We start from the raw sequence: 27,423 nt of genomic DNA, 5'->3' as shown, positions 1-27,423 counted from the left end.
AAATTCTAAAATTATATTTATTGGCCAATTCACAGAAAGTGCCGTAGTGACCACAAAAATGACTCTGGCTTTCATACATGTACAGATGTACAGAACAAATTTTAAAATAACAGATCTATTTCAAATATGCATTTAATCAGTCCTGTGGAAAACATGGATACTAACAATGTCAAATTCATAAATGACTGTGCATATTGGCATGGCTTTTATGAAATACACCACTATGCCATGGAGGGGGTTTTGTACAACTTCTTACTCCATGTAAAGTTAGGGTTTGTGTACTGTACTGTCTGTCAAAATTTGCTGTACATTTTCTTTAAGAAAGGGTTGGTTTGGTATGTTTGATTTTTTTTTTTTTAACAGCTGATTCATATCTATTCAAAAATCATGTCATATTCATCTCTTTAATTGCATATAGTCATTTAATTCATCGTACTGCATAAATTGTATAGATTCATGCTTTCAGAAATGCATTTAGCATCTGCAACAAGACATTTCAAGACATGGTTTATGGTTGTTTCACATCCACAATAAGATATTTCATGTAAGAGCATCTTTCCTGGGCTGAACAGTCTGTTGGTTTGAGACACGTTTACGGAGTACAACCATACAGCATATGTTTACTTAATCCCTTCTCTGGTATATGTTTTATTATCCATAAAAGTGGCCACAACTACACAGAATTTGGACAGCTAGGAAGCAATCCCAAGCTACAAAATACATGCTACCAACTGCAGTTACTGCTCCTCAACAAAAACCAATGCACTAACATGGAAGCAATCTGGGAAATGGCGAACTGTGTGTGAAAAATTCTACATTGTTGCAGGCAGATGAAATATCATTTTTACTGTCAAGAGATGATGAAATATGAAATAGAATTGTCCCAGCCAATTAGAGCACAGCTGTTACATTTGGCATGATGAGATTATTTCTCAGCTCTTTGAAATTCTACACTCTCAGTAACATATAAAATATTTAATAACTACATAGTTAATTCTAACTAGAACAACCCCTTCCACCAAACTGCAACAATATTCAGGGTGCATGTCTGATTCCTGCTCTGCTGCTCATCACAAGTCATGTTTTACAGTTCCTTACTCAGGAATTCCTCTTCCTTTTCCTCTCCTTTTTGTTGCAACCTCAGCTTGCAAGGTTCATTCATCTTCCCCTGTCTGTCAGACCTCGGGTATTCCTCATCCAATGGCTCATTTTGGGAAGGTGGGCAGAGAAGTGACAGGAAACAGCCAATGCCAAGGCAGTCATTGTTTGCTCCTGTGACCTAAACCCACTCCTGGCAATTCATAATTTCCTACAATATGGTTTGCACAATTTACACCCACTAGGGACTGAGATGTGCTGAGGGAAGCAGAGAGTTCCCTAAAGTCACCACTGGAGCCCTCAGTGTTCCTGCTCTCCCCTTTACACCAATCCTTGCAGACAGAGCAAATGAAGAAGAAATGAAATTCTATTTCACTTGGGTCTTAGTGATGCAGTGGCTCTTCAAGCACAAGGATTTCAGTTCTGGTTTGGTGTTCAGGTACAGGAGGCAGGAGCAGATGAATGAAACACATCAATGAAAAGACCCAAGCTGACTTTGTACGTTCTCCCTGTTTGCCTGTGTGGCTTCTGAGCTGGAGAACACAGGCTTGAAAACAAACCCCAGAGTCATCATGCCAGCAGAGACCAGAAATGTATCACAAATTTGCAATATAAAGGTAGGCATGGCAGTAATCAGAAGAGTTTGCACAATTCTATTTCTTTGCAGCAGTTAGTGCCTGGCTGAAAATCTTGAGCATTTGTTTTAGAAAGTAGGTGCATTCTACTGACATTTGAGGAGAAGCAACATTATCTGTCCTAAATGAAAGTACTAATAGTTGCTGTTTAGTATAGGGACACTTAAAAACATGGGCACATCAATGACAGTGTCTGTTTTCACATTAATGACAGTAATCTAATTTCTAACAAATTATGCTTTGACTAATTGTTTGGCTGGCTCCAGTGTTTATTGGTTGGCTTTGTTAAATCATTTCCACGTAAAAGACACTGCTAAATTCATATCGTATGAGAACTTATCCACTGATTACAGAAAAGATTTTTTTAAAAATCAAGTTTCAATTTAAATTTATTGTTTAACCTTTGACAACTTATGCAGTGACACACACCAACACAGAGCACCTTAACAGAGTGAACTGATCGTGACACATTTAAGGAAATACCAGGGGATTTATTTTGTGTATTAAAGACATTTCATGAAAAGGTAAGAAATACAAGACTGAAGGAATGAATTGGGATTCACAGCTTCTCTAGTAAATGACCAAAGGCAATGAATTTGATAACTATCTAAAAATATTCAAAGGATATAAATCATGGTTAGAGGAACTATTTAGAGTGGTGCAAAAGGGTATAATTGGGACTGAGATAAAAATTACAAAAAGGATTATTTAAATTCATTTTCAGGAAAAGCTTTCTAATGGTGAATTCTAATAGACTCTAGAACGATCTCCCAGGGGAAGCAGTAGAAGCCCCAGGCTTAGAAACATTTAAGTAGGTTGAAGCACCCCCATCCCTAACACTAAAAAATATATTCTAGTAAAGAATTCTGCACTGTTAGCATAATACTCGCACTACATTTTCCTTTTTTCTACTAATCTTTATTTCTAGGATTTGGTAAGTCTAGTATGAACTTCTAAACACACGGAAATTGAGATGAAACAGTTCTTAGGAAGCCTACCCATAGTGTGAATTACCCTGCAAAGCAATAATCCACTCTGGTGTATCTTCCCATCCCTGTCATGATGACCCTTTGAACAGAACTGCCTGTTAACCACAATCAAAAATTTACTCAACTGGTGGTGCAGTATTTGTAACAGAATATATATAAAAACCCCATCTCTTTTCAGATGTACCTCACACTTTTACCTCAGTCTGGGGAGAGGCCAACAATAAACGTGCCAATAGTTGATTCTGAGAATGGAGGCAGTAACTTCAGCTCTCAGATTCATTCAGGAATGGTCATTATCCTTGAAAAGTTTTCTATTACGTATATTTTCAAAAATCAGGAGTCCTAACTATGTGGCCACTTAGGAGATTGTATCACTTCAAAAAGTTTGCTTGGGGGCCTTTTCAATGTGGAGTATAGTCTGCCTTGGGTGTCTCCAGCTCCTCATCAACCTATGGATCTCCAAAACTAATCAACACAGCTGTCAGGGGGCAAAAGTTCCATTTCTTACCTCAAATTAAACTGTGTGGTAACTGAACCCTCAAACTCAAGTTACAGAAGACACAATGTTTGCCCCAAGTCCCCGTGGGCTGGCCTTGGCTCTAAATTTTTCTACTTAGTGCACGCCCAGTATAGCAGTACCTCTCATGGCCCTGCTGCCTTCCCAGCTCTGCTGGAGGTGCTGTAACTGGAACTAAAGGAGGCAACTTCAGCATCAACAAGGCTAAAAAACTACAGGGTCTCCTTCATCACCAGAGCCCCCACCTCCCCATGGGAACTGTTATGTGATTTTCTTGTATACACACATATGTGTGTACACGTACGTGTCTGGTCACCTCGGAACCCTTCGACATCCTATATTCATTCTTTTTCTTGTTCATCATGACAGTGTCAGTTCTGGCATGAAAACAGAAAATGTTTCCATTTTCTTACTATTTGACACTCGAGCTTTTATGTGTCTTTCTTTTCTACAGGTATAAATTTCAACTTTTTTCACATCACTGTAAATCTTAACTCTTTCTGTTATTCATGCAGTATTCTCTTCTACCTTCCTGTTCACTCTTCCTTAAATAATAATTTGGTTTCCTAAAGGAACTGACTGTAGTTGATCCATTCCACATTCCAAAGAGCATGCCTAGTTAAAACAGCCATCCACCTTTTCATCTACTGTACATTAAGCAGTTTGTAGACAAGGATTTACTGCCAATTTCAGTACTGGTTTGAAATGTCATTGTAGTCACAGACTTGGTCAGGATTGTCTGATCAAGTCTTTTGTATCTGTATATTTAGGGGAGGCAGGAGTAGAAAAAAAAAAAGACATTGTAATTTTAATAACTTTTTGCCATTTTTTCCCCCTTAGTATATCCTGAAACCTTTAGCCAGAAATAGTTTTATGGGTTATTACACCAAAAGACACCTGAAAGAACTTTATACCCAGCTGGGAAGTTCAACACCTCTGAAAACCCATGACTATCCAGATTTTTACAAAAGGAATAGGAAGGGCTGCAGTAAAGCATTTTACTCCCATTAAATTTTCTAGGTTTCTAAAGCATGAGGATGGAATACCATTGTAAAATCTTTGTTCCCTATTTGGAGGCAGCTTCTCTTTGCGTTTGGCAAGCTTTGTGCACCTTGCCCAGGGAAAGCTGAACTCTTTTATTGTACAATGTGCTTAACTGGGAAAAAAATTCTGCTGCTTCTTTGTTCTCAGCACAGACATAAATAGTGACAATACACGGCCATGGAGCTTCAACAGCTGATGAATGCACAATTTCCCCATGACTTAGTACTGAAAATAAGAATGAGGGCTTTTCCTGAACTCTGTTTCACATGTCTGCAGTGCTTCACGCAGAGTGTTTCTTTATAGACAATAACTAATGAAGCACCAGCCCAAAGCTCTCCACTGTAACCATTGTGTCATTCCCTCTGCACATGTTTGGAGTGCACCACAAGGGAGGGCTCTGAGCAGAGCTGCAGGAGAATTATTGAACCACAGCACCACCAAGCTCTTTCACAGGGCTGTTCATCAACAGCACTCACAGCTTTCCAAAGGATGCCAGCAGCACTGTTCCTATTGCCAGCAGAGACAGGGACACCATAACGAGCAAACCACTGGCAATACCTACTCCAAAGGCAGCAAAACACTTCTAGGGAAAAAGGTTACCTGCTCTGGTGCCTGCCTTTTCATCACCAGGAATGAAGTTATGAACATACAAAACCTCCTGGATTCATTTTATTCTGTTAAGTTTCAAAAATAAGGGCTACAACTGTTTATTATTTTAAACCCCTATGTTAGACAGAGGCTTATGAAATTAAAGCCCTTGCTCCCCTTTCATTTTTGCACTGTTCAAGTGTTGTGTATTTTTAATTTATGGTCATGTCTTCTTTAGAGAAAAACAAAACCAGAAAAAACACACCAGGCTTGAACCTTGCTCATTCTACAAAGGTGATGAATTATAATTACTTTCTGAGATATCACTGGAGCAATTTTCCCAATATATTGTGCAGAAATACTTCTTGAGATTGGGGGTGTTAAGAGAGTATGAATTTTTCTCTGCTGTAGCTTTAGTGGTTATCTCTATTCTTTGTGTCTTTCCTTTCCATGCTAACAAAAATGAAGGTGGATTCCAGGCAAGTCCAGCAACCAGAAGTCTGATCATTGGATACACAGTCTGAGACATGTAGCTTTAGGGAACCTGATGAATTTCAGTTTACATCTCCCCTCACATTGCTTGTTATGACTTTCTTTATTTCAAAAAAAAACTCCATTTGATCCAAATGTACAAAGACTGAACAGGATCACAGATTCTGGGTGCTGTAAAGAGTACTTATGTTACAAAGTGTTGCAAGGTTTGGTGCATGCGAGTGTTGGTTCCTTTGGGAACACCAAGATCTTTGAGGGATGGGATGGCTGCTATTCCTGTGGCTGTTTGCAGTGGCACTGGAATGCTGTGAGCTTTGCAGGCTCTGGGGGCAATGAGGCTGTGCAGGAACAAGGCCTGGAAGCTTCCTCAGCTGTGCCTGAGAGGGAGAAACCTAATGCCATTCTGTGGTTGGTGATACTGGTTGAAGCATGAGGAAGATTATATTTGTACAGCACAGAATCATGTGCCATCAACAGGAATAAATTGAGTGACTTGATTTCTTTAACAATCTTTTTGATGTTTATGTTTTGTCATTTGGGTTTTTTTTTTCTCCTATCTCCTTAGATTTCCTCACTTGGTGTAGAACTACTTTAAACAGTTGCTCTGTAAAGGTCAGCAGCTACAGGGATCACCCCAGAGGGGCATTAATCTCAGACCTGTTGTTGAAAGCCTAGATAAGGCTACTGCATCATCCAGGTTCCTCCCAGCATTTCCATTATTTTTATTCAGTAATTTTATCGGGGCAGAACCTGATAAAACCTGGTATCCCCCCTGAGACTGGGGATATCCTTGTTTTGAGATACTTATTCTGTTCAGCATGTGTGAATTCAGGAAAGAGGAAGCCCCTTAGAGGAGATGTACACACAGTTTAATTCCTGTTCCTCTCTCAGTATCCATAGGTTTTTGCAAACATCCTTAATTCTGGTATTAAAATTTATATTCCAGGAGCAGCTCCATCTCACCAGATCTTTAGCTGCTGTCACCCCCGTAAAGTCTTTCCTTGTGCTGTTCTGTGGATATGGAGTGCTGTGTGTGCTGGCACCAAAACTTTGAGAAGAGCCAGTGTTGTGTCCCAGTGCACTGGGACCCTGGCCAGGGAAAAGATTAAAGCTGCCTCTGAGGTTACAGCTGTGGAAAGAGACAGCTGAGACACAAATTAGGTGCAGGGCTCAAAAAGCTTTGCCTCAGTGAAGTAAGGGCTGCTACTGCATTACCCTCTGACCATCCTTCACCTAGGGCTGCTGATCTCCTGTGGCATTATTTTCAGTTTAGGGTCAGGCAGGGACAGCTGCTGCAATGGAGACAGTGGACTTCATCCCTACAGGAGGAACTTTGTAGCCCTCTGATCCTTTCTGAGCCTCATTTTGTTCCTGAATGGAGTAAGGATGGTGCACAGGTGCTCAGCAAGCTCAGCACCACCACATGCCAGACAGGAAAATAAACTGCTCCCTCCCACTAGCCTCTGGTGAGAGCTATCATTGGGTAAAAAGCAGTCCCACCACCACTGCAAGCTATTACCTGCTGGAATGAACAAATAGCAACGGTTTATATTAATTAGTATTAAAGATGTCACGAAGCCTTCATCTCTATTTCTAATTTGAACTGGTGTCAGCCAATGCAGTAAATATTGAGATTAATGTCAACTGTGCATTTTAAGGTTTAGTTGCAAAGATAAAACACCTGTGGAGGGGGTAGAAGTGAAAGAGAAATGAGCACTATTAATCACAAATAGCCACTTAGGTAGTTATATTAATTCAGATAACATCTTCAATTTGCATTTGTAGGTTTTGCAGCTTTTTCCAGCCTTAGATTAGAACTTCAAAAATTTAAAGGCATCACTGATGTGATATCATTTTAGACCTCTGTTGTCACCTCTGGATTCCTGATGCCATGCATTGTGGGTACCTCTTCAGAAGTGCTTTCTTTGGATACACTTGTTTATTGCTACTGTAAAAAAGCCACCTCACCACAAGACAGACATTGAGGGTCAGGAGCACAAGGCTGATGAGGAGCAGCTGACAGAGCTGGGGGGCACTCAGCCTGGAGAAAAGGAGGCTCAGGAGGGCCTTTTCACTCTCTCCAACTCCCTAATGGGAGGCTGTAGCCAGGTTGGGGGTTGGTTTCTCTTCTCAAGTAACAAGTGATAAGGCAAGGGGAAATAGCCTCAAGTTGTGCTGGGGAGGTTTAGATCGAATATTGGGGAAAATTTCCTCATTGAAAGGATGGTCAGGCACTGGAAGAGGCCATCCAGGGCAGTATGGAGTCACCATCCCTGGGGGAATTTCAAGACACATGAATGGGAAACTTGGGGCCATGTTAGCGTGGTTTTTGCAGTGCTCAATGATCTTAAGCGATCTTTTCCAACCTGAATGGTTTTACAGTTCTAAACACTTTTTTTCAGGGAGGAAAGGAGAGAATTTTGGCTTTTGATTAGGGGCAAAAAACCCCCACACGTGTGTCTTTATGCACATATGTGTGTATGTGTTCTGGTTGATTTTTAAGCAAGTAGGTTATATAAAAAAATAATTGCTGGAGAGGAGGAAATATTGTTAGAATTGTTTTAGAAAAAGCGGTATTTCTTTCATTTTCTGTTAGTAGTTTCACTCAGGAAGCCACTGCTCTCAGTGCTACACAAGTATTCTAGGGCCCATTTTGTGAAGAAGTCTCTCATTCTCATTGCCATTTTGTGAAAAGGATGTTTCTATTTATTTAAATGAAAAATGCTGCATAATGCACTCCAATGAATAATCTAAAATACGTACAGTGATACATTTTAGTTTGCTGAATATCTTACTGCAAACCAAGTTTTAGTGACAACACACATGCCTGTATTACTTTGCTTAGGTTTAAAAAGGTAGGTTTATTTACAGTAGAGAAAATACTTTGTTTGCTTCTTGTGTAATGTACGAGTACAACCTGAAAAGATCTGCTTCCAGTAACAAAAAGATAAAAGTCAATATATTAGATGGAGAAACACACTGATGAATTCACAAACATATAAAAGAATTAAAGGCTGTCAATAAGGTTGTAAATTGCTGTTTTCATGTTGCCCTAATGCTTGCTACAACAACAATAATAATCAGGAATAACAGAAACTTTAAAATAATTTGTCTAGTTTTAAATCTGAAATTGACTTTTAAATATGTACATTTGCTTTTAAATCTTTTTTTTTTTTTTTTTTGAGCAAAAAGATTTGCTGATATGTGCTGATAACAAGCATCATGAAGAGCCTGCTTCATATCACTAAAAAAATTAAAACTAGGAAATGATCTAGGATACTAGGATGGTAAGAAATGATCTAACATAACATTTTTGTTCAAGATATTCAGAAATATTAATTTTGTATTACACAGAAATTGTGGACATTTTTACAGTTGTTATTCCTGCAGATAAAATGTACTTATGTGGCCTTGATTCTGCAAATATTCTTCTAAGTTTAATACGTGTGAGAGAATAAAATGAAACAGGATTGATAACAAAAGAAAACTGCTGTATTGCCAGTCTTAACAACCATGTGACAACATGATTGCTGGCACAACAAATACAAGCATGAATATCTCTAATTTTAAAATTAATATAGATTTTTCTTTCATTTACTTTCTAGTTATTTAACTACAAGGTCTAGTTGCTGTCAGTATTTCCCTTCAGCTATCAAATGCAGAAACTGGAATTACAAGAACTCCCAAATACACTATATATTCTCCCTATATCCCACGACATTCAGGAGCTGTTAGTAACCTAGTATTGAGGGAGGTGGATACCCTCAGGATTTCTCCAAGTACCCTTTGCAACATCAACCACCATTCAGGGTGCTCAGGAAGGTCCTGTTGTGGCTAGACTGACTGGGAGAGGGGAGAAGAGGAAGCAGCTCATTTTAAACAGCAAATTACGAAAGCAAAAGTCAAAGATGAAGGTGCAAAGAAAACAAAGTACTCAGGAAAATAACCCAGACGAACCACCAAGCAGCATTCACTTCCATGCCATTTTGTTTCTATGCGTTAGAGCAGCTCCCCTAGCAAGTGCTGCAGCATTTGGTAAGCAGAGCAGTTGAAGATGCAAAGGTATTTAAGGAAGGGGGACAAAAACCACACCACACAGACTTATCAACACATTGTATATGTAGAGCTCTGCTTTTTCCTTTTTTTTTTTTTTTTCTTTTTAAACAGTGTTTAAGAAAAATATGCTGTGTTACCATAACAAACTAAAATAATCTCTCAACCTCTTCAGAGTTTAGTTTTCATTTTCAGCTATTTTGGTTCCACACAGGTTTTATTTTTCCTTGTCTACTTTATAAAACCTTCTCTCAACATTAATGGCTTCAGGAAGAAGAAATAAGGGAGAATTACGAGCACAGAAGAGAGCTCACAGTGTTGTTCCTTTCTCTTGTGCACTACAGGCAGGCAGGGGTACAGAAGAAATAATGTTTTTATAGAATACAGTCAGACAGGAATTCCAGCTGGCATTCACTAAGCAAAAGGGAACATTTTCCTCATCTAAAATAATTGTTTAAATCCCAGCCATACATAGCTATGGAATAATGGGGTCACTTATTTTCCACTAGTTCAGTAAGATGCTGCAGCAAGCTAATGATTCCATGAGACAGATGGTTTAAAGCATTGATTTGCTGCAAATTGCTCAATCCATAACTAATGAGTAGCTCTACAGATTTTCAGTGAATCAATCCCATTAGAATTTACAGTTTGTGTAAGATCATATTACTCAATCTCTGGACACAGAACAAGCTGGGGTTTTTTTTAATAACCTTCAGCAGCCCCTTCTTGTTGCTGTTTTTCTAAAACTTGTTTTAATTTCTATCAGTAGGTTGGATAAAAATCCCTCTCTTGAGGGTCTGACAGCATGCCTGAAAAAATACACTGTCCACATCTACATAGGCACACATGCATCCCCTGTCAGGTCCTAGGTATTCCTATAACATAGTTAACATCCAAAAGGCAGGATGAGACCACAGATGGAATTCAGCATCTGTGCCCTGTAGCACTAAAGCCAGTCCCAGTTCAGAGGAGGATTATGTTTTTTACACCTATAAGAATGTGAAGTTAGATGGCAACTGGTATTTGGACCCACAGAAGTAATTCTTCATAACAAGCTGAAATCTCTCCCATGTGAAAAAAGTAGTAAAGGCAAAAACCTCTATGGATAGAGTGACAGGACTTTTGTCACACACCTGCAGGTAGAAACAGGAAATTGAGAACTATGCTTGCTAACAGATCAAGCTCTGGATTACTTTATTACTGTGTGTGCCAGGAGGTTTGTACCACATTTTCCCCCGGCTTTGTAAGAAAAGGATCAGTTCTGTCATTATCAATTACTACAACAAGATCATTTTAGGCAAAACAGTTACAGGCAAGCAGAAGTTCCAATCCTGTCAATTAATTCAAAGACTGAAAAAACACTGTATTGGTTGTTACAAAAGAGCTGTGGCTGCAGGCTGTTTGTTAGTACGGGAGTGTTGAATCATCCCACTCCAACTGCTCTTGCCTGGTGGCATTCTGTTTGTCTCCCTTTTGGACAATCACTTCCTCTTCCTCCTCTTCTTCCTCTTCACTGTCATCTGATTCAGCACTGGTTGTGTCGTCTTCTTCATCATCTATGTCTTCCTCCTCACTCTCCTCTTCTATCTGGTGTGGCTTTTCATATTTCTACAATACATGTAAAGAAATGGAAGAGAGACAGTAGCAGAAAGGTGCCTTCTTAGCAGCCAGTGGCTGTCTCAAATGAGCATTTAGAAATGCTAACATGCTGGGGAAATCTGCTTTCCATCATTATGTGATTATTAGGCATCAAATCTCATACAAGCTGGTAGCAAACATTCAAAAACTACTGTAAGAAGAATGGAATGTCAATAACCAATATCTTTGGTAGCCACACTGCCAAAATTTAAACCTTCAAAATCAGCTTCTTTAAACTACTGATGATTTCCCCTCCCTTTAGTGCATAAGTGCTTACATTAAAAGGTTAAAACCAAAAAAACTATATCATCTTGGGTACCTACAAACAGACATGGATGGAATGGAAGTGATCGTGTACCTGAGTGTTCTTCACCATCTTCTTTGGTAATTATATATGACAACAACTCTGAAGTTCTCAATTACATCTTAGCAAGGTGTGCAGAGTTGAGAACTGGGATGGGGTCCTGAGTTTACATACGTACAACTGAACAACTGCACCCTGAAAGAGGCTCAAACCCCGCTGCCAGCCCAGCCAGTGACTCCTGGCAGTGCCAGGACACAATGCTGTGCCTCAGTTAAAGTACCTCCATGGGGTTGACAGTGATGGTGAGAGCAGAGTCATCCCAGTCCATCTCGTTTTCCTTGGCTCCCTCGCGCTCCGCGGAGCTGTGCTGATGGGCTGTGCGGATCCGGTACACACCCAGGGTTATGACGAACACGAGGATGCTCACACAGATGACAATAACGATTGTGGCCACACTGGGAACAACTGGAACAAAGGGTGGGAAAGGGAATGGAGTTATACCTGTGGAAAACATTGCCTAAACCCCACTAAATACCTCGTTAGTTTTTAACCCACAGCACTCCCTCCTTGGGACTGAGAATCAGGACAGACACCTGCCAAGTGCCTGGGATGACAGAAGGTGCTAACCAGTGCCCACCCACTAAGGTGGAGCAAACACAAATGGTGTTCGCATATTTCTTATCCTGAGTATGATAAACTAAAAAGTGAACAGGCCCACCTTTGCTCTTTGAGCCACTTAACTACAGAAGACGAATAGTTAAGAAGTGCAGAATCAATTAGTTTAGAACAAGTGTTTGTGCAGTAAAATTCTGTTATCTCACCTGCGTGTTGACCCCTTCTGGTTACAGCTGAGGCCTTAACTTTACTTGAGACAAAATGTACATCTCAAAGCTTATATTATAAAGGTTTCAAACACTTGTGATTTGAATCTCAAGCTCCCAGAAATAAAATAATGCATTGCCACCCTATTTGCCTGTGTTACAACCTTCCTGGGAGACTCTCGAGGACTAAAGACATTTTTCCTCACTGGTTGCACTCTGAGAAGCCCCTGTCTCCACTGAGTCACAGGCAGAAATCTCTCTGAACTACTGCATGTAATGAGTTCCATAATTAGGTTAGTGGAGAACTGCTGCCACTCTCTATGTACCTCGAGGTACTGCAGTTCCAGGAGCTATAGCATAACCCAGTCCATAGCCCATTTTATGACCTTGCTCTGGAAGTCTGAAATCAAAACAATATTTAGGAACAAAAAAACCTAGTTTGCAATAGTTTATCCACTAAACATCCAGTTTCATTTTAGTGAACTGTCTATAGAATGTAAAGAAAAATACAGTAATTTTCTAAGCATGTCTGTATATAGCTACTTACAACTGACCACACTTTAGATCAGCTTTACTTCTTTACATATGTATCATTCAGCTAAAAGGATTTCAGAATCCAACTTTTAAACAGGTATCTTTGCCCTGGATTTAACTTCACTGAAAAGGTTTCAGATTTGGGTATATATTTTAACTCATACAGCCTAAAAATTAAATTAAAATATATCCTAATTCCTGCTGCACATAGATGAATCTATCTTATCTCCGGAGAGCCCAGACTGAGGCCTTGACAGCAGCTAACAGAGGCACTGCAGCAATTATACATTTAAAAAATAATGCAATTTCTTCCTTTTGTTTAGAAAGGAGTGGGTAGAAATTAATATGCTACAGAAACACAAATGCACAAGGGTAATATGAGCATAAACATTACCCTTCATGCCATTCAATACTAGAAACAAGACATTTTTTAACTGTGGGGGTCAGAGTACAAAACCATGAATGAAGACTTTAAAAAAGGATACCAGGTTTCAATTACAAAGTACATTGTTGGACAGAATAGAATTCAGTGTTACCTTCTTTCACACCTGTGCAATGATCTCTGAGAGGTTTTAGAAGCTGAAACAATGGACCTCAGGGCTTTAGTCTGTTGAGCAGGCTGACCCCAAGGGAAGCACTGACACACCAGCATCATTGTGAGCAGTCTCTGTGAAGGTGCCACATACCTGAGTTGTGAACTGCACTTACACTCCCCTCAGGGTGCTGAACAGATTGGAGAAATTGGGGTTGGACTATCATGTGATTTACATGGTCCATGAAGTTGGAGTTGGAACTGTGTAGGATATTAACCTGGGAGAAGAGAAAAATAAGAGACCAGATACTAAAAAGTGTTTTATACTCCAAGCCCACTGGCTCCATATATTACATTGGACTATGAAGCTCATCAGCAGATAGGAACACTATTACATAGATCCTAAAGGCCAAATTAACTTCTTTTTTTATGCCAGTGGAAAACACACAGCTTAATATATTTCTAACTTCTAGCATGAAATATGCATTCTAACCTTTCTGGCTGTTGACTCTGAAGTGGCACAGAACAGGACTCTTTTGATTTACCTGTTTAGTGACTTTTTCTTCTCGCTATATGAATCAGCTTTTAGGTGTTATCTAAGCATTATGAAATAACTGTTAATTTTATTAACAATTACTAAGCTGTTAGTAGTTTTTATAAACAATTATTAATTTTGACCATATTGCTAAGTAGGTCCTGCAATTTCCTGTAGTTGTTACCTGGGCTCTAGGCCTCGGTGCTAGGTCAGAAAACACAACTCCAAGCTGAATTCATTGCTCACCTCCAGGTTGAATTCATTGCTGGTGTAACGCCCATTGAGCTCCGAGCACTTGACCCTGAACTTCCTGTCGGAGGTGGCCGAGGTGGCCCAGTTGCGGTAGCGGAGCTGCCGCAGCACCTGCTCATAGCTGAACATGCTGTCCACACCTGCAGGGTGGGAGGGCAGGGACAGCTCAGGGACAGGCAAGGGAATGCTGCTCTGAGCAATACAGAACCAATCAACTGCTCACAGAAAACATGGAACTTGGCAGAATAGTCTGCAAATGACAGGGCATCAAATATTCCCTGATACTCGATCATGGGAGAACAGCTTTCGGAATTGAATGTAGCTCCCTAATGGAGAGGGATGAATACAACAACAAAGGTACAGAATAAATTACTTAGCGATCAGAAAAAAGATGGCCAATGTACCAGCATTGTACAGGAACACTGAGGAATCCCCTCACTCCCACATTCCACTGTGATGGTCCACAAGAGCCCCACATTTAAAGAAAGCAGGGATACCATTTTCCTTACTTGGGGAGTAGCAGGAGGGATGCTGAGAATCCAAAGGGCAAACCAAGGCACATCCAAAGATCAAGAAGCAATTGTGTTTTTTAAGATACAGTCACTCTTGGGATATTTATGTGTAGTAAATCACAGATTTCTGTCTAATTTCTAACATATTAGAGCTTTCATTCCAATATATAACCAGTGTGACAAAATAAGGGAAAATAAATTTCATGAACTTACCATAGATTGAATATCCTGCAGTGGAATTTGTGGCATCTAGATGTTTTCCTTGCAGCTCCCCATGATCAAGTTCTAAACACTCTTGTTCAGGGTCTAGTTCTGCACCAATGACCAAAACATCACAGAAATCCAAGTTGTGGAGCATTTCCTCTACTACCACTTGCTTATTGGCTGTGAACCCATGGCATAGATCATGAAAAAAAAGAAGGAAATTAAGATAAATGATCACAAACCAGCTCAGTCATTTTATGTGCTTTGCATCAGGGCTTTCAATTTTTGCCAAGATGGCTGAACTGTTTTTGCTGATATTAAATCCAGCACACTTGAAGCAAATCAAGAGAAGTATCCTGTCTGTTCTGGTGCCGTGATGATGAAGGCCTACAAACACCCAGTGGGATAGATAGAAAATATATTGCTCTGTAATAAAAGGCATCCAAGAACACTACTGGAAGTAGAAAACTGAAATTTGATCTAGGAAATAAATTCATGTAAAAATTCCGTGTTTCAATGCTGTATCAATACCAGGTTCCTCAAGGAAAATCAAACTGGAAAAATACACAACCAACATATCTACGCTTGGATGATTCTCTCAGTTACTCTATGCCCCATAAACAATTTGCATTACAAAGACCTGGCCATGTATCCAAGAGCAGGGCATTATCATAAATAGCAAGATCCTATGCTGTATGACTCAAAGAAATTAAGTTATAAACTGACTGTCCTTCAATATGTACAAGTAAAAAAATAATTCTATCACTGGAAAAAGAGTAGCATATCAAATTAATATTTAAACTCTCTGATCAACTTAGCAGAGTGTGTGTGGCAGAACTGCTTAAGCAGCTCCCTGAGGGCACAGACACAGCAAGCCTGGAACTTCCTGCCCATTTTGTGAATTTGATGTTAGAGGGTGTATTGGGAAGGAGGGCACAGACAGGAAAGCCTTATGCCCTAGATTCCCAACTCCTGCTGCAGTGAATTTGGGTACCTAAACGATAGGTACAGCTGTAACATATCCAAAAATATAGACCAAGTCAAATTTGTAGGCCTCAGGGAATCCACGCCCCTAAACTTGCATATTATTACCCATTTTCTCTCTTCTACACCTAGTTGCTGCTCATTCTAGTCCAACAAACAGTGTTTAGAATGATTCCTTAAATTATGAGATATTTCATCTGCCTTGCACACAAACATCCAAAAAGAATATTCCTTTATAGACAATGATTTTAAATTTAATTTATACTTTGGAACATTCATCCAGTGTTGAGTAATAATAATACACACATTGCTCAGCATTAGAATAAACTGTCATCATTGAAGAGAAATATTTTAAAATGATTATGCATACATTTTATAGGTGGGAAACTGAGGCACAAGATTACTTTCTCAAGTACCACTCACACGCTAGTATCAGAGCTGGAAACATAAGAGCAGACTAAAACTTCAACTTTTGTTCAATTACTGCTTTTCACTTTACCAGCACAATTAACAAAATTCTGTTACAAGTAGAGACATTCTCATGAAAATACCCTATGTAACAGAATATGAAAGGACGAGTAGGAAGGAATTATTCTGAATTATACTAAATGGGAACTACATGGAAAATCTGCTTTTTTTGAAGCACATTCTGACCCATTCAGCACATTTTTCAATGTGTTGAATTGAATTTCTTCAGTGCAGCATTACTGTGGCCTAATTAATCTGGGTGAAGTGACTTCCTTTGCATTACTTGTTTGCACCAGCCTTTAAAAAACATGAGGAGACATTAAAAATAAGTAATAATATTTAAAAAGAAAGACACAAACCTCTGTCATGTTCTCTTAAGTCCACTGGATGCTCCATTTTAGTGACTGTGCTGACAATCCTGATGTCAGGTAACAAAATAACACCTCTTTCACTTTCAAACTGTGCAGCTGGTCTAGCAAAGTGGTCCATGCCAGTTATTGTAATCTTGGGCTCATTGGCCTGAAACACCATTACATAGGCATCTATATCTGGGATACTAATGCAGACATCTTCACCAAAACATCTGAAAAAACACATTAGTCATTAACTAATGCATGTAACACATTGCACATCAGAGGTGTGTGGCACTGGCACTGCCCCAAACCCAGCTCACGGCTCTCAGATCAGTCTAGTTCATCCTTGGACACCGACACACATAGGGACATATTCCTGTACCACTGTGTACACAGGCAAGCTCTGTCCCTCTCATCCCTTTCCACCTTCACAGCTGCTCACACTGAGGGACAAAGTCAGTCTTTCCTAAGGTCACTATCAGAATAATATTTTAATGTTTAAGTGACATTTAACAGAGCAGTAAATGGTTAAAAAAGTTAACTAGGTAACAACTAACTTTAGTAAACCTAACATTAAATTCAGAAAGCGACAGCTAATGAATACAACATGGTTATCTTGTCATGTGTGATTAAAAGGGCCTAATTAGCCATTTAAATTGGTCCCATCATAAACTCTTTTTGGCACCCTCCAGTATTTGCAGGGGTCAAAAGGTGCCTGTACTTCCACTTTCATCTGAATCAGCACTGTGCTATGGAAGTGAATCTCCTGACAAACTCTCCCTCATTTCATCTTGGCACAGGACCTGGGCCAGCCCTGGAGTGTGCAAACTGGACTGCATCCAGTGAGACTGCTCTCCAAACAGGGAGGTCAGCCCACAGCACTGCCCTGAGCCTGGCACTTCAGAAGAACTGTGCCCACAGCAGGTGAGAGTCGGCAGAACCGGTGTTTGTCTTCCCTCTAAAGCCCTGCTTTCCCTGCTCTGTACGGAGCCGTGCCCCAGGGGAGCCCAGCAGAGGCTGTGGCCAGCTGTAAACGTCGTCATTGTGCAGCTTCTGTCACTGCTGCTGCACGGAAGGGGAAGGACACAGACTCCTGCTTAACACCCTCCACCAGTGCTTCGGTGACAGCACAGATGTGTGAGGGGACAGACACACAGAGGCTATTTCAAGCACACCTACAACTAGTGTTCTTGCAGATATGTCCTCTGTTAGATGGAACACGCCTGCATTAAAAAGTCATGGCTCTGGCTATCCTCAAAAGGAACTATAAATGTTTAAAATTAAAAGTAAATAAGATTCAGTCCAGACAGTATGCCCCAAACTATAAAGGGAATGCAAGTACATTACATTAACAAGAAAGGTTTCTTAAGAAGATAATATCAAAAGAAAACCACCATGTAAATTGGCATAAAAGTAAATTAAATTAATCCTTTAGGTTCAATAACAAAGCAGTATGATTTATCAATTTAATTTAGCCAAAATTATTCTTTTTACATGGCCAAAGAAAAAAGCAATTCATTAAAAATGTTACTAATCTGTTCAATTCAGCTGAAGTATAACTTACTGGACTTTAGATGAGACTTTGAGACGTCGTATGCCTGCAGTAGGAAACTGTCTGGAATTGATGTATGAGACCTTTCGCAGGGCTTGATTTATATTCTCAATGTCATCTCCTTCCATGACAAGGACTGACTGGGAAGGGTTGAAGTGATACTAGGAGAAATGCAAATAATTAGTATTTAAGGGACCAGATACAGAGTACAAAATAATGTATTTTTTAAGGAATGTTGCACAGACATAAGTTAAAAATTTAAGGATTTAAGAAAAAAAAAAATCTTAGTAGCTTATCACTGGCTGAATCCACATGTTGTTCTCTAAAACATGTACTTGTACCAGTCACCTAAATAACTACTGTTGTAATTAATTTTGTAGTAAATTAATCCCAATTTGCTGTTCTTTGCCTAGCCTTATCAACCTTGCTGATACTATTTCTGCAGCAATTTCCAATGCTATTTATTTTTGAACTCTGTAGAGTTCAAAACCTTAACTTACCACCATGATTATTATTCCTATGTAATCTTTTTAGGTTAAACACATTCCTCATATAAAAGCATTGCCTTGAGCCAGCCTAGCATGCAGAAGCATATTTTGGCTGCTTTCTGTGTGGTTTTATCTTGGGCTACCTTTCTGAGATATATTTCAACACGAACGAACAAAACAATTACAACATTTGCCTCCTACATCTTCATTAACGTCAGACACACTAAAGGGGGCTCTCCATCCTGTCTCATGATCAATAAGGGTGTCATAATTTAAGATGGAGTTGCTCCTTGCACAAAGCTGCTCACTTGGGCCAGCAAACCCTGCAAAGTCAATGCCTGCTCTTGTAGCCCCGAGCCTTCTCTAATCCATTGCACTGAACACAAATCAGTCTTGCTGACCAAGAAACTTTGTCAGTGTTGTGACATAACCAATGACTGATTTTTACCTTCATCATAATTAATCCTAATTCCATGTTTTGTCTGTTAATTGGTTCAGTAAACCATCTGCATTGCAGAGGAAACCAGCATAACCCCCATGATGTTGTACTCTACTGTTGTCAGCACAGAAGGCAAATGCACCTCTCTCTCCCATGTAGTCCCTCCCCAAAGCTGGGCATTGATTATGTGAAGATGTTCTGTCTACATTTCCTTGCAGCCAGAAGGTTAAAAGCAAAACACATCAAACAGACTGAAGAACAGGAGGAAGCGCAGGGTTCTCTGTCAAACACAACATGGAGGACTGGGTTTAAAGCTTGTGCAGGAAGGTCATAACAACACTGAAGGGTATTTTTTAACAAAGAGAAGGAATAACACGAGTCTCAGCCTGCATACGCTTCTTTTTTCTGTCTTTAAGCTAGCAGCAGTAGAGAATAAAATTAGCAAAAGGAGACTGTAGCTAGCCAGTTAATAGCTCAGCTGCCAAAACATCTGGAATTCTGCCAAAGGGACCGGAGAAAGCCCCAGTCTGAGCCATTTTTGTCTTTCTCATTAAAAAAAGCTAAAAATAGCAACAGTTTAGACAGTGTCTCAGAGAGCTGTTACAGATAGTTGAAAATTAGGCTGCAGCCCAAAAATGTCCAACACTATCGTGTCAGAAACTGCTCTTTCTTAGGTGGTTAAAGGGTGAAATCTCCATGGTCCAAAGTGCCCAGAAACACCTTCCAGCATCAGTTTGCCAACACTGAATCTGTAAAGCACCACGTACACAGTCCCACAGCACCCATTGTCTGTGCAGCTGTCACACGTGCCTGTCTGGGATCAGGTGTGCTTGTTTCTGACACCACAACACCCTTCTCTCTCATTTTCTGTTCAAGGTCAGGCAACTGTTCTGCTTTCAGCTGAGCTTCCTTCCATCAGCCCCCTAAAGAAGCACTTCCACAATCTCTCTCTGGCTGCTCCTTTCATTTTTGCCTCCTGCTGTTGCACTCACTGCTGGCCTGCTGAGGCAGTAAAAGCAACATTAGTAACTTAAAAAAACCCACTATGCCTCATCTGTATTTCAGAAAATGAAGATGTTTTCAAGGTTTGAAAAAGCATAAAAAGGCAGAAAACAATCCCTTGTCTTCCGTTTTCCCTCTGCACTGCCAGTACAGTAAGGAAGCCAGTCATGCACGCTGGAGCAGCAGTGGGTGGTAGAACAGGGATTTTCCCAAGCCCATGAAACTGGGGTGACTCAAGTATTGTCAGGTTTCAGAGGGTAACAACAGGGGAGGAATTACTATGCTTTTAAGCACCACAGACCAAGTGTACAGTGCTTTAATTCATGCAAAGTCCCAGCAAAGAATTTACTATTAGGCATACACACATGGGTTCCAGAAATCCCTACCTGCTCCTTGTATGCACTGCCTTTTAAAAACAGCTTTTATCTATCTAACATATCACCCCTGTGACATGTTGCTGTGAGAAGCAGCAATGTGAGATACTTAATGATGTCATCAGTACAATAATAAAAGAATTCTTTGGGGTCTTTCCTCATATGTAAAAGTTAGAGCTAGCAAAATTCCTCCTTATCTTTACACTTTCAATTTTCATTTTTACCTTTGCTTTCAGAAAATGTGTCAGTTATACTACACCACTGCAACCCATCATCACCTGGACAGACATTTGGGCACATTTCAGGTCAGCCTGTACAATGGAAAGGTTTAGCTAATAAAATGTAGTCCATGGCATTCCCCCTGGATGTTCCAGGTGAAATGTTACAGCACCATCCTCCTGGCCCCTGAAAACCCCACACTAAAACACCCCTGTGCAGTTTCTCAGGACGCATTGTCTGCACCCAAAGGAACTTCCTGGGTTGGAATTGAAGCTCAGCTCCTTTGGAAGTGGTATTTGTGTGCTAGGAAACAGCTTCATAGTGCATTTACATTAAGCAAGAGAATACTGTCACCAAATAATGGTGTCAGTAAAGGAAAACTGACAGTACAACTCACTGGAATAACCAAGATCCTACATATGTATCCAAAGAATAGAACTTGTCTGAATGGATGCGAAACAATCTGGCTACCAGGTCAACTGAAACAGGATTTCCCTGTCTGTTGTTCACTAACTTTAGAAAAAGCTCTACATTACCAGTAATCATACACATAATGAAGATGGATAATGACTTATATTCAAATCTAAAAATTTAATTTCTTGACTTTAGGGTTTTCATTGTTCAATTGTCATGTACCATAAAGTTTTCCTCTTTGAACACACTGAATTTTAGGATGCTATTGCATTAGGACTTTTGTGTTCCACTGCTTTAAAACTACTTGAGATCAAAATTCAATAAATCTTTGCAATCACATCTATTTCTGTAGAAGTAACAAGCATGAAAACACAGCCTGGCAATTCTAAAATATCAGCAGTGCCTTACTTTCTGATCATCTAGCTCTGCAATAATAGAAACATTTTTCTTTGCAGTGTCACAGCTCTTCTACTGTTCTGTTTTTTCTTTGCATGATTTTATGGGAAATTACATTGCTTCTGGGAGTACATTTGTACTGTGTGTACTCTACCTTGGGCTCTCCACTTCATAAATCAGATCTAAATTTTTATCAAAGATGATGTCAGTTCATCCCTCACCTTTATTCCTTGGCCAAGACTCTCAAGAGAATTAATATCGAGACCTTCCTTGCAGGCCTGCAAACAGGAAATCACTTTCTGACTCTCAATTTTCCCTGGCCGGATTGTCAGACTGGCCAGGCTGCCGTGGAAATACTGAGCAAATCTGGGCTTGGTGACTTCACCTCCTACAAGAAAGAGAATGCAAAATGGTTATTGGTACCAACACAAAAACCACACATCTAATATATCACTTTAGGTTTTAACACATTTAAAGAGTTTCTATCCGTCTTAGCCAAGTGTATTTGAGATCCCGTTTATTGTGGTGCAGTGGAATGTCTTTGTGGGTTGTTGGGTGGGACCTGGTAGCAGGCTGTCTTTAAGATTCTTGTTTTTCCAGGATTGTATTCAGGTGTTCATAAAGCTGTGATAGCACACCCAGTGCTAACATGGCTTCCCAAATGTATAAAAGGAAGCATGTGATTTTTAAAAATGACCTTAAATACCCAAACGCCAATTTAAGAAATGTTTAAGTCCAATATTTATTTATAGGGAAACTGTATTTGCAAGTGTTCCACAACAAGATCAGCTACCTCTGCCTTTCTCCTCCAAAGAACACAGTACCAGATGAGCTGAGTCGTGGCTCTGTGTACATGAACTGCCACACTCCCTGTGAAGAGCTGCGTCTGAGCTATGCTGTGAACTCCCGCAGTGAACAGGGACCCGTGCACAGCACTACCCTGAAAGGCTGGGAGTGCTGTCCCTCACCCAAAGTGGATCACTTGGTGCCAGGTCTGGTCCTGTCACTCTGTGTTGCACCAGGCCCTCTAGACATGCTCAGTTTGGTTTCACTCCAGGCAGCTCCCAAGGAAGACTGATCTTTAGGAACTGTCAATAAAACGTGATTACAGACTGCCTGCTCCAGTGATCATGGCATCTCAATTACTCTTGGGACAGTTAGTGATTTACTCATCCTCCTTTAGGAGAATTTTTAGAGCTTGTCTTTCCTGCAAGTGTTATCTCTTGCAGTGCATGTGAATTACTGCCTACCTCGAGCCTGGGAGGACTAAGGGAGCCACACAGCAGTGAGCCATGCAGACTAATTGGATTAGCTGTTGATAAGATGTTGTAATTGGTAGATAACTCATCTCTATGGTGTTTGTAGCTTTAGTGTCAAACAACTTGTTTTTGCCAGGCAAGATAGCTCAAGCTTGAACCTTAACTTGAAGATCTGTGTGTGGATCAGAGCTGGATAGGGATGAGGTGGCAAATTTTTTTTAGGCTGCTTTTGTTACCTAGAAGCCTGAAAAAGCTTACTTCCAGTCTCTGCAGGATGAGCATTATCAAGAAGACTCGAGCTATTTTATACAGTGAAGAAAATACACACCGGTGTACTGACAGGAAAGAGGTGTCCAAGCAGGCTGTTTCATCAGAGAAGTAGGTAGGTTTTGTTCTTTTTATCTTAACATTACAGCATAAACTGCCTCTCTTTTTTTTACCCCAAAGCAAGGTTCCCAAGGGGAGTTTATTCTTCTCCACTCTCATTCATTTGTCCATTACACAGAAAATTTCCTCTAGGCAGAAGTTTGTTGAGATTTCATAGAAACTTTCACATACACAACAGCTAAAGTTCAGCCTTTCTGATACTTACCAAGACAATTATTTGGTAATTATGTGGTAAATCGATAGTGCATTATGGGGACGTTGGCTTTTCAGCCAAAATGCTGTTATATTTATCTGCTTACACTGTCTTTCAAAGTACATATTGCCACTAATAGAGCAGTAATGTATCTGGACAGAAAAAGGTAAGTCAAATTAAAAAAAAAAAAAAGCAAACATCTCCTTAAAAAGGAGGCAAAGAGAGAATACCAATTAAGAGCTTACAGAAGAAGAAGGAATCACATTTTGTTTGAAGCTTCACATTCTCATATCACTACAGAATTGTGAAGACAGCAAGTTCCAGGGCTAAAACACCAACACTAATCCTGGAGCTTTGAAAGTTAGAAACCTACAGTGAGTCTGCCAGTAGGTCTTAGTAGTTCCGAGGAGATGCAAAATAAGAAGCAGGCTCAGATCAGTAATGTATTTAAATGTGAAATACACTCATTAAAATGTATATAAAAGACCAGACAAGAAGCCAGAATGAAGAACTCAGTGCTGTGGCTTTGCCTGACAGAAACAAGCAGGATAAACCAAAGCATGCATGAACAGACACGGGTTGTTCTTGCACTTTGGACTAGTTCTTCTCTGGTATTCTTCACAAAGCACTTACAATTTCTAAGTCATTAGCAGTGATACAGTAATTGCCCATAAATCATTAAATATGCAGGATATTCACTTTGCCCAAGCCACACTTTTAAAAAATGCTGGTGCACAAGGAGGTATTGCCATCTTGGAGATGTATAATTTAAAGTCTTCCGTCCTGTCACCAACATAAAAGCATGGAAGAGAATATGAGTGTTTCCAGGAATAAGCTTTTAAGATACTCTGAAAATACAGGCACTACAAAAGCTTTGAGCATTTAAAGATCAAGGCTTACACACCCTGTTCACAGGTATAAAGATGGGGTTTGTGCAGGTGCATAGATCGAGACTGGACTGTCAAGGAGGTGATGTAATCTTTGTTTGGGAGAGGCTATCAACTGTTATGTACGCAAAAAACCCCAAGTATTTCAAGAAAATGTGAGTGAAAAATAGCTGGGAGTAGCCAGTGTCACACTGTGTGAGTAGAGAAAAGCTGCAGAACCATGGCCATGGTGATGCCAGGGCGATCCAGGCTGGGACAATGCACGTGAACAACTGAGAGCAGAGCCTGCAGGGCACTGAAGGATGAGGCAGTCTGTCCCCAGCCTCAAGACAAGAACAGCTGTACTTAATCTATTCTTGATAATATTTCCTGAGCTTCCTAAACTCTTCTGAAGACAGAGGCTCCCCAAGTACTCCACTCCATCAACCACTGACCCTTGAGGTGGACATTTATTCCCAACAGGGAATGTGAGCTGTCAAAATACAGTTGTATGGTTTTTCTTTGCCAGGCTACACGAGGACTTCTCTTTACATCTTCCACCTAACACTGTATGCTATGAACATCCCTGTTGCTCTTCCTGGAACTTATCTTGCTGAAGAACTAACCCTAATGTAGTGTTCTTGTCATATATGTGTAAAACAGGATGTGCCTGTTCATCCAGGGCAGTGAGAACACCAGCTTTTAATCACATGAAAAACAAGAACACCTACAGAGAAAATACCATCTTATACCAGATTGCTAAATAAGCCTTCCATAAGCACCTTTTACCAGTGTTAAAGACAAAATTATATACCTGCCAGTTCTGAACTTGAAGGTGAACAGAAGTCATTATATCTGACTCTTCTTACAGCTGCTTGTAACTGCAGCATGCTGACATTTTGATATTCTTCTGTCTCAGCAGTTTAGAATCTTCTCAGCTCAGTGGGGTATGTTAGCTGCTGATGCTCCCATCACCAGTAATTATTAGATTGCAAATGGACAAAATCAAATGCAATAAAATTGGAAAGCAAAACCCAAAACTCTCACTAAAATTAAAGGAATGGCCTAAAGCCAGTTTCCTACAATCCTGCTTTCTAGCTTGGTTAAAATGTTTTATTCATACTTGTTTCTGCTGTATTAGTGTGTTTGAAAGCTGTCTTTCCTTCTGCTTCTGCAATCTGATGTTCTTTGAGTGTTTGACTTCAGCTTCTCAGTGGGTGGAAATTTAGCCCAGGATGGCCAATCTCCAAATCCTAGTCACTCTAAAATTCTGAGCTCCCAAGACTAGATGAGTATAAATATATTTAATCCAGCATGAACGTGATAATTCTGTTGCATGTTTAAGCACAATGGATAACTGTACCTAATACTGATAGTAACATTTTACAGAATATTATCCAAATTCTTCTAAATACTGATTTTTCAAATAGAGATTCTTTGACCCTGAGCATGATTCATTTCATGTTCCTCACGTAGCTAATAGGCAGCTCAGTCAGTGGCTTTGCTGGGCAGGAGGATGCTCAGTTCCACTGCCTGGATTTGACTCAGCACTGATGTTACAACCTGCTAAGAAACAACTGAGAAAAGACACGAGCTGCTCCCAACAGCCCTTACTGCTTTAAGGGACTTTGAGCTCTTGGTTCTGACACCAAACTGAGCCTAAGCAACAACATTTTTGGGATATGAAGAAGACCTAAATAGATTACACAGAGAACAAAGTGGAGCTCCAGTGACAATGGTCTTGAGGTAATCCAAGTATACTAAAACTTGTAATGGTTCTGTATCACAGCATCTCCAGTTTCTCCCCAGAGCTCAGCACATCCAGTTAACCTAGACTGCCTCAACAAGGTTCACGGGATTTCTCTGCTGTCAGGGTCTTTTTGCACTTTCCTATGAGTGAACTACTGCTGAGATAGAGCTCATCTCCATGAAGATGCTGGTAAATTCTGAGAGAATGAGAAAACCTATTCCTCAACTGTGTTGTATCTTGTGTTTCACTCAGCACTATGTTTATTGATTGCTATGGATTAATATGCTGTGAGTGCTAATTCTCGGGGGACAGTTAAGTACTTACGGCTGATGAATGAGAGGCCAAGAGAGGAAAACAGAACCTTTTCCCTGCTGTCAGGGAATTAAGTTAATATCTACTACACTATGGTTTAGTCACCAGCTATTATTACTACAATTCCTTCCATGAAAAATTTTTGAAGCTACTGATTTTTTTCTCTTCCTTAAATGTAAATGTTGTGGTCACCGTCACAGTTGTGAAGGAATACAGGCCACAGGGCTGTTCAGGTCTTCCTGATAAAACTGTGCATTGCTTTTCACACCTGACCCAGCACACACCAATGCTCCCAAAGTCTGGCAGATACAGGAGGATGGATGGTGGCTTTCAGCATTAATTCAAACCTTGTAAAGGGAAGATCGTGTCAACAGACTGTGGAGGCATCCAGAGGAGCCATGACATTCATAATTATTCACTATAATGCTGTTCACTCCTTAGTCATTGTCAAAGTAGCATTCATCACATCTTTCACTTGCTAAAATAATAACTGTTTTCTGGACTGAGATTCTTCTGTGCTGGTTCTGATCTCTTTTGCTGCTGGAATTATCTAGATAACTAGAACTATCAGGGCATGCTGAAGGGTAGTGTCCCATGATATTAGCTGCAGCCTAGAGGCACCTCCTGCACTGGGGCCAGGGTATTCCTCTCCCACAAAAACCCTACAAGCCTCTGACCCCTTGTGAGTTAGTTCCCTCCTGTGCCATTCACAGCTGGTGCCTGAGCTCACAGCGAGCCCACCAGGGAGCACAGCCAGGGAAGGACTCACCCAGCAGGACATGCAGGAGGTTGCACCCACAGACCCCTCAGTGGGGAGCAATCAGGCTGCCAATGAAAGCAAGACTTTCCAGTATCAGTGCTTGGCATAGACCTAAAGAGTCACAAGGGACAGTTACAGCTACTGCCTGAAATTTCAAACATACCAGATCAAATGGAGAAGAGAAACCTACTTAATTTTAGCTGAGTATGTTGCAGATGTGTGTCTGTCTTGGGGGCAGCTCAGTGGGGATGATACATGTGGAGGAAAACAAATGTTTTGTTATAAACAGCTGAAGACTGCCAGATGAACAACAATTTAAGGGGGTTAAGAGCTGTTACCTGGCAATCACCTCTGATTGCAGCCATGAAGAGGTTCCACTAGATACAACATGTTATATCTGTTAGATATAACATTGGAGAGTCTCAGGGTTTGGACTTCATGGGGTTAAAATGCATTCAT

The 27,423-nt window shown here is 40.2% G+C and overlaps 1 protein-coding gene across 1 annotated transcript in view; it reads right to left on the bottom strand.

Annotated features, from left to right (window-relative positions):
* Window positions 1–295: 295 nt before the first annotated feature.
* The window catches only part of CLSTN2 (calsyntenin 2), a 190,758-nt gene continuing 163,630 nt past the window's right edge, over window positions 296–27,423 (bottom strand). Inside the window, exons 9-16 of the mRNA XM_032119231.1 lie at window positions 21,659–21,825; window positions 18,118–18,266; window positions 16,560–16,783; window positions 14,758–14,928; window positions 14,027–14,172; window positions 13,400–13,523; window positions 11,639–11,823; window positions 296–11,024 (exon numbers count right to left, since the gene is read on the bottom strand). Of these exons, the coding sequence (XP_031975122.1) occupies window positions 10,821–11,024; window positions 11,639–11,823; window positions 13,400–13,523; window positions 14,027–14,172; window positions 14,758–14,928; window positions 16,560–16,783; window positions 18,118–18,266; window positions 21,659–21,825 (1,370 nt within the window). The 3' untranslated portion in view covers window positions 296–10,820. The remainder of the gene's footprint in view (window positions 11,025–11,638; window positions 11,824–13,399; window positions 13,524–14,026; window positions 14,173–14,757; window positions 14,929–16,559; window positions 16,784–18,117; window positions 18,267–21,658; window positions 21,826–27,423) is intronic.

This window comes from Corvus moneduloides, chromosome 10 (genome assembly GCF_009650955.1).
Source record: "Corvus moneduloides isolate bCorMon1 chromosome 10, bCorMon1.pri, whole genome shotgun sequence".
NCBI classification, from domain to species: Eukaryota; Metazoa; Chordata; class Aves; order Passeriformes; family Corvidae; genus Corvus; species Corvus moneduloides.
Note: the sequence above shows the minus strand (reverse complement) of the source record. Positions and strands in the feature narration are given on the sequence as shown.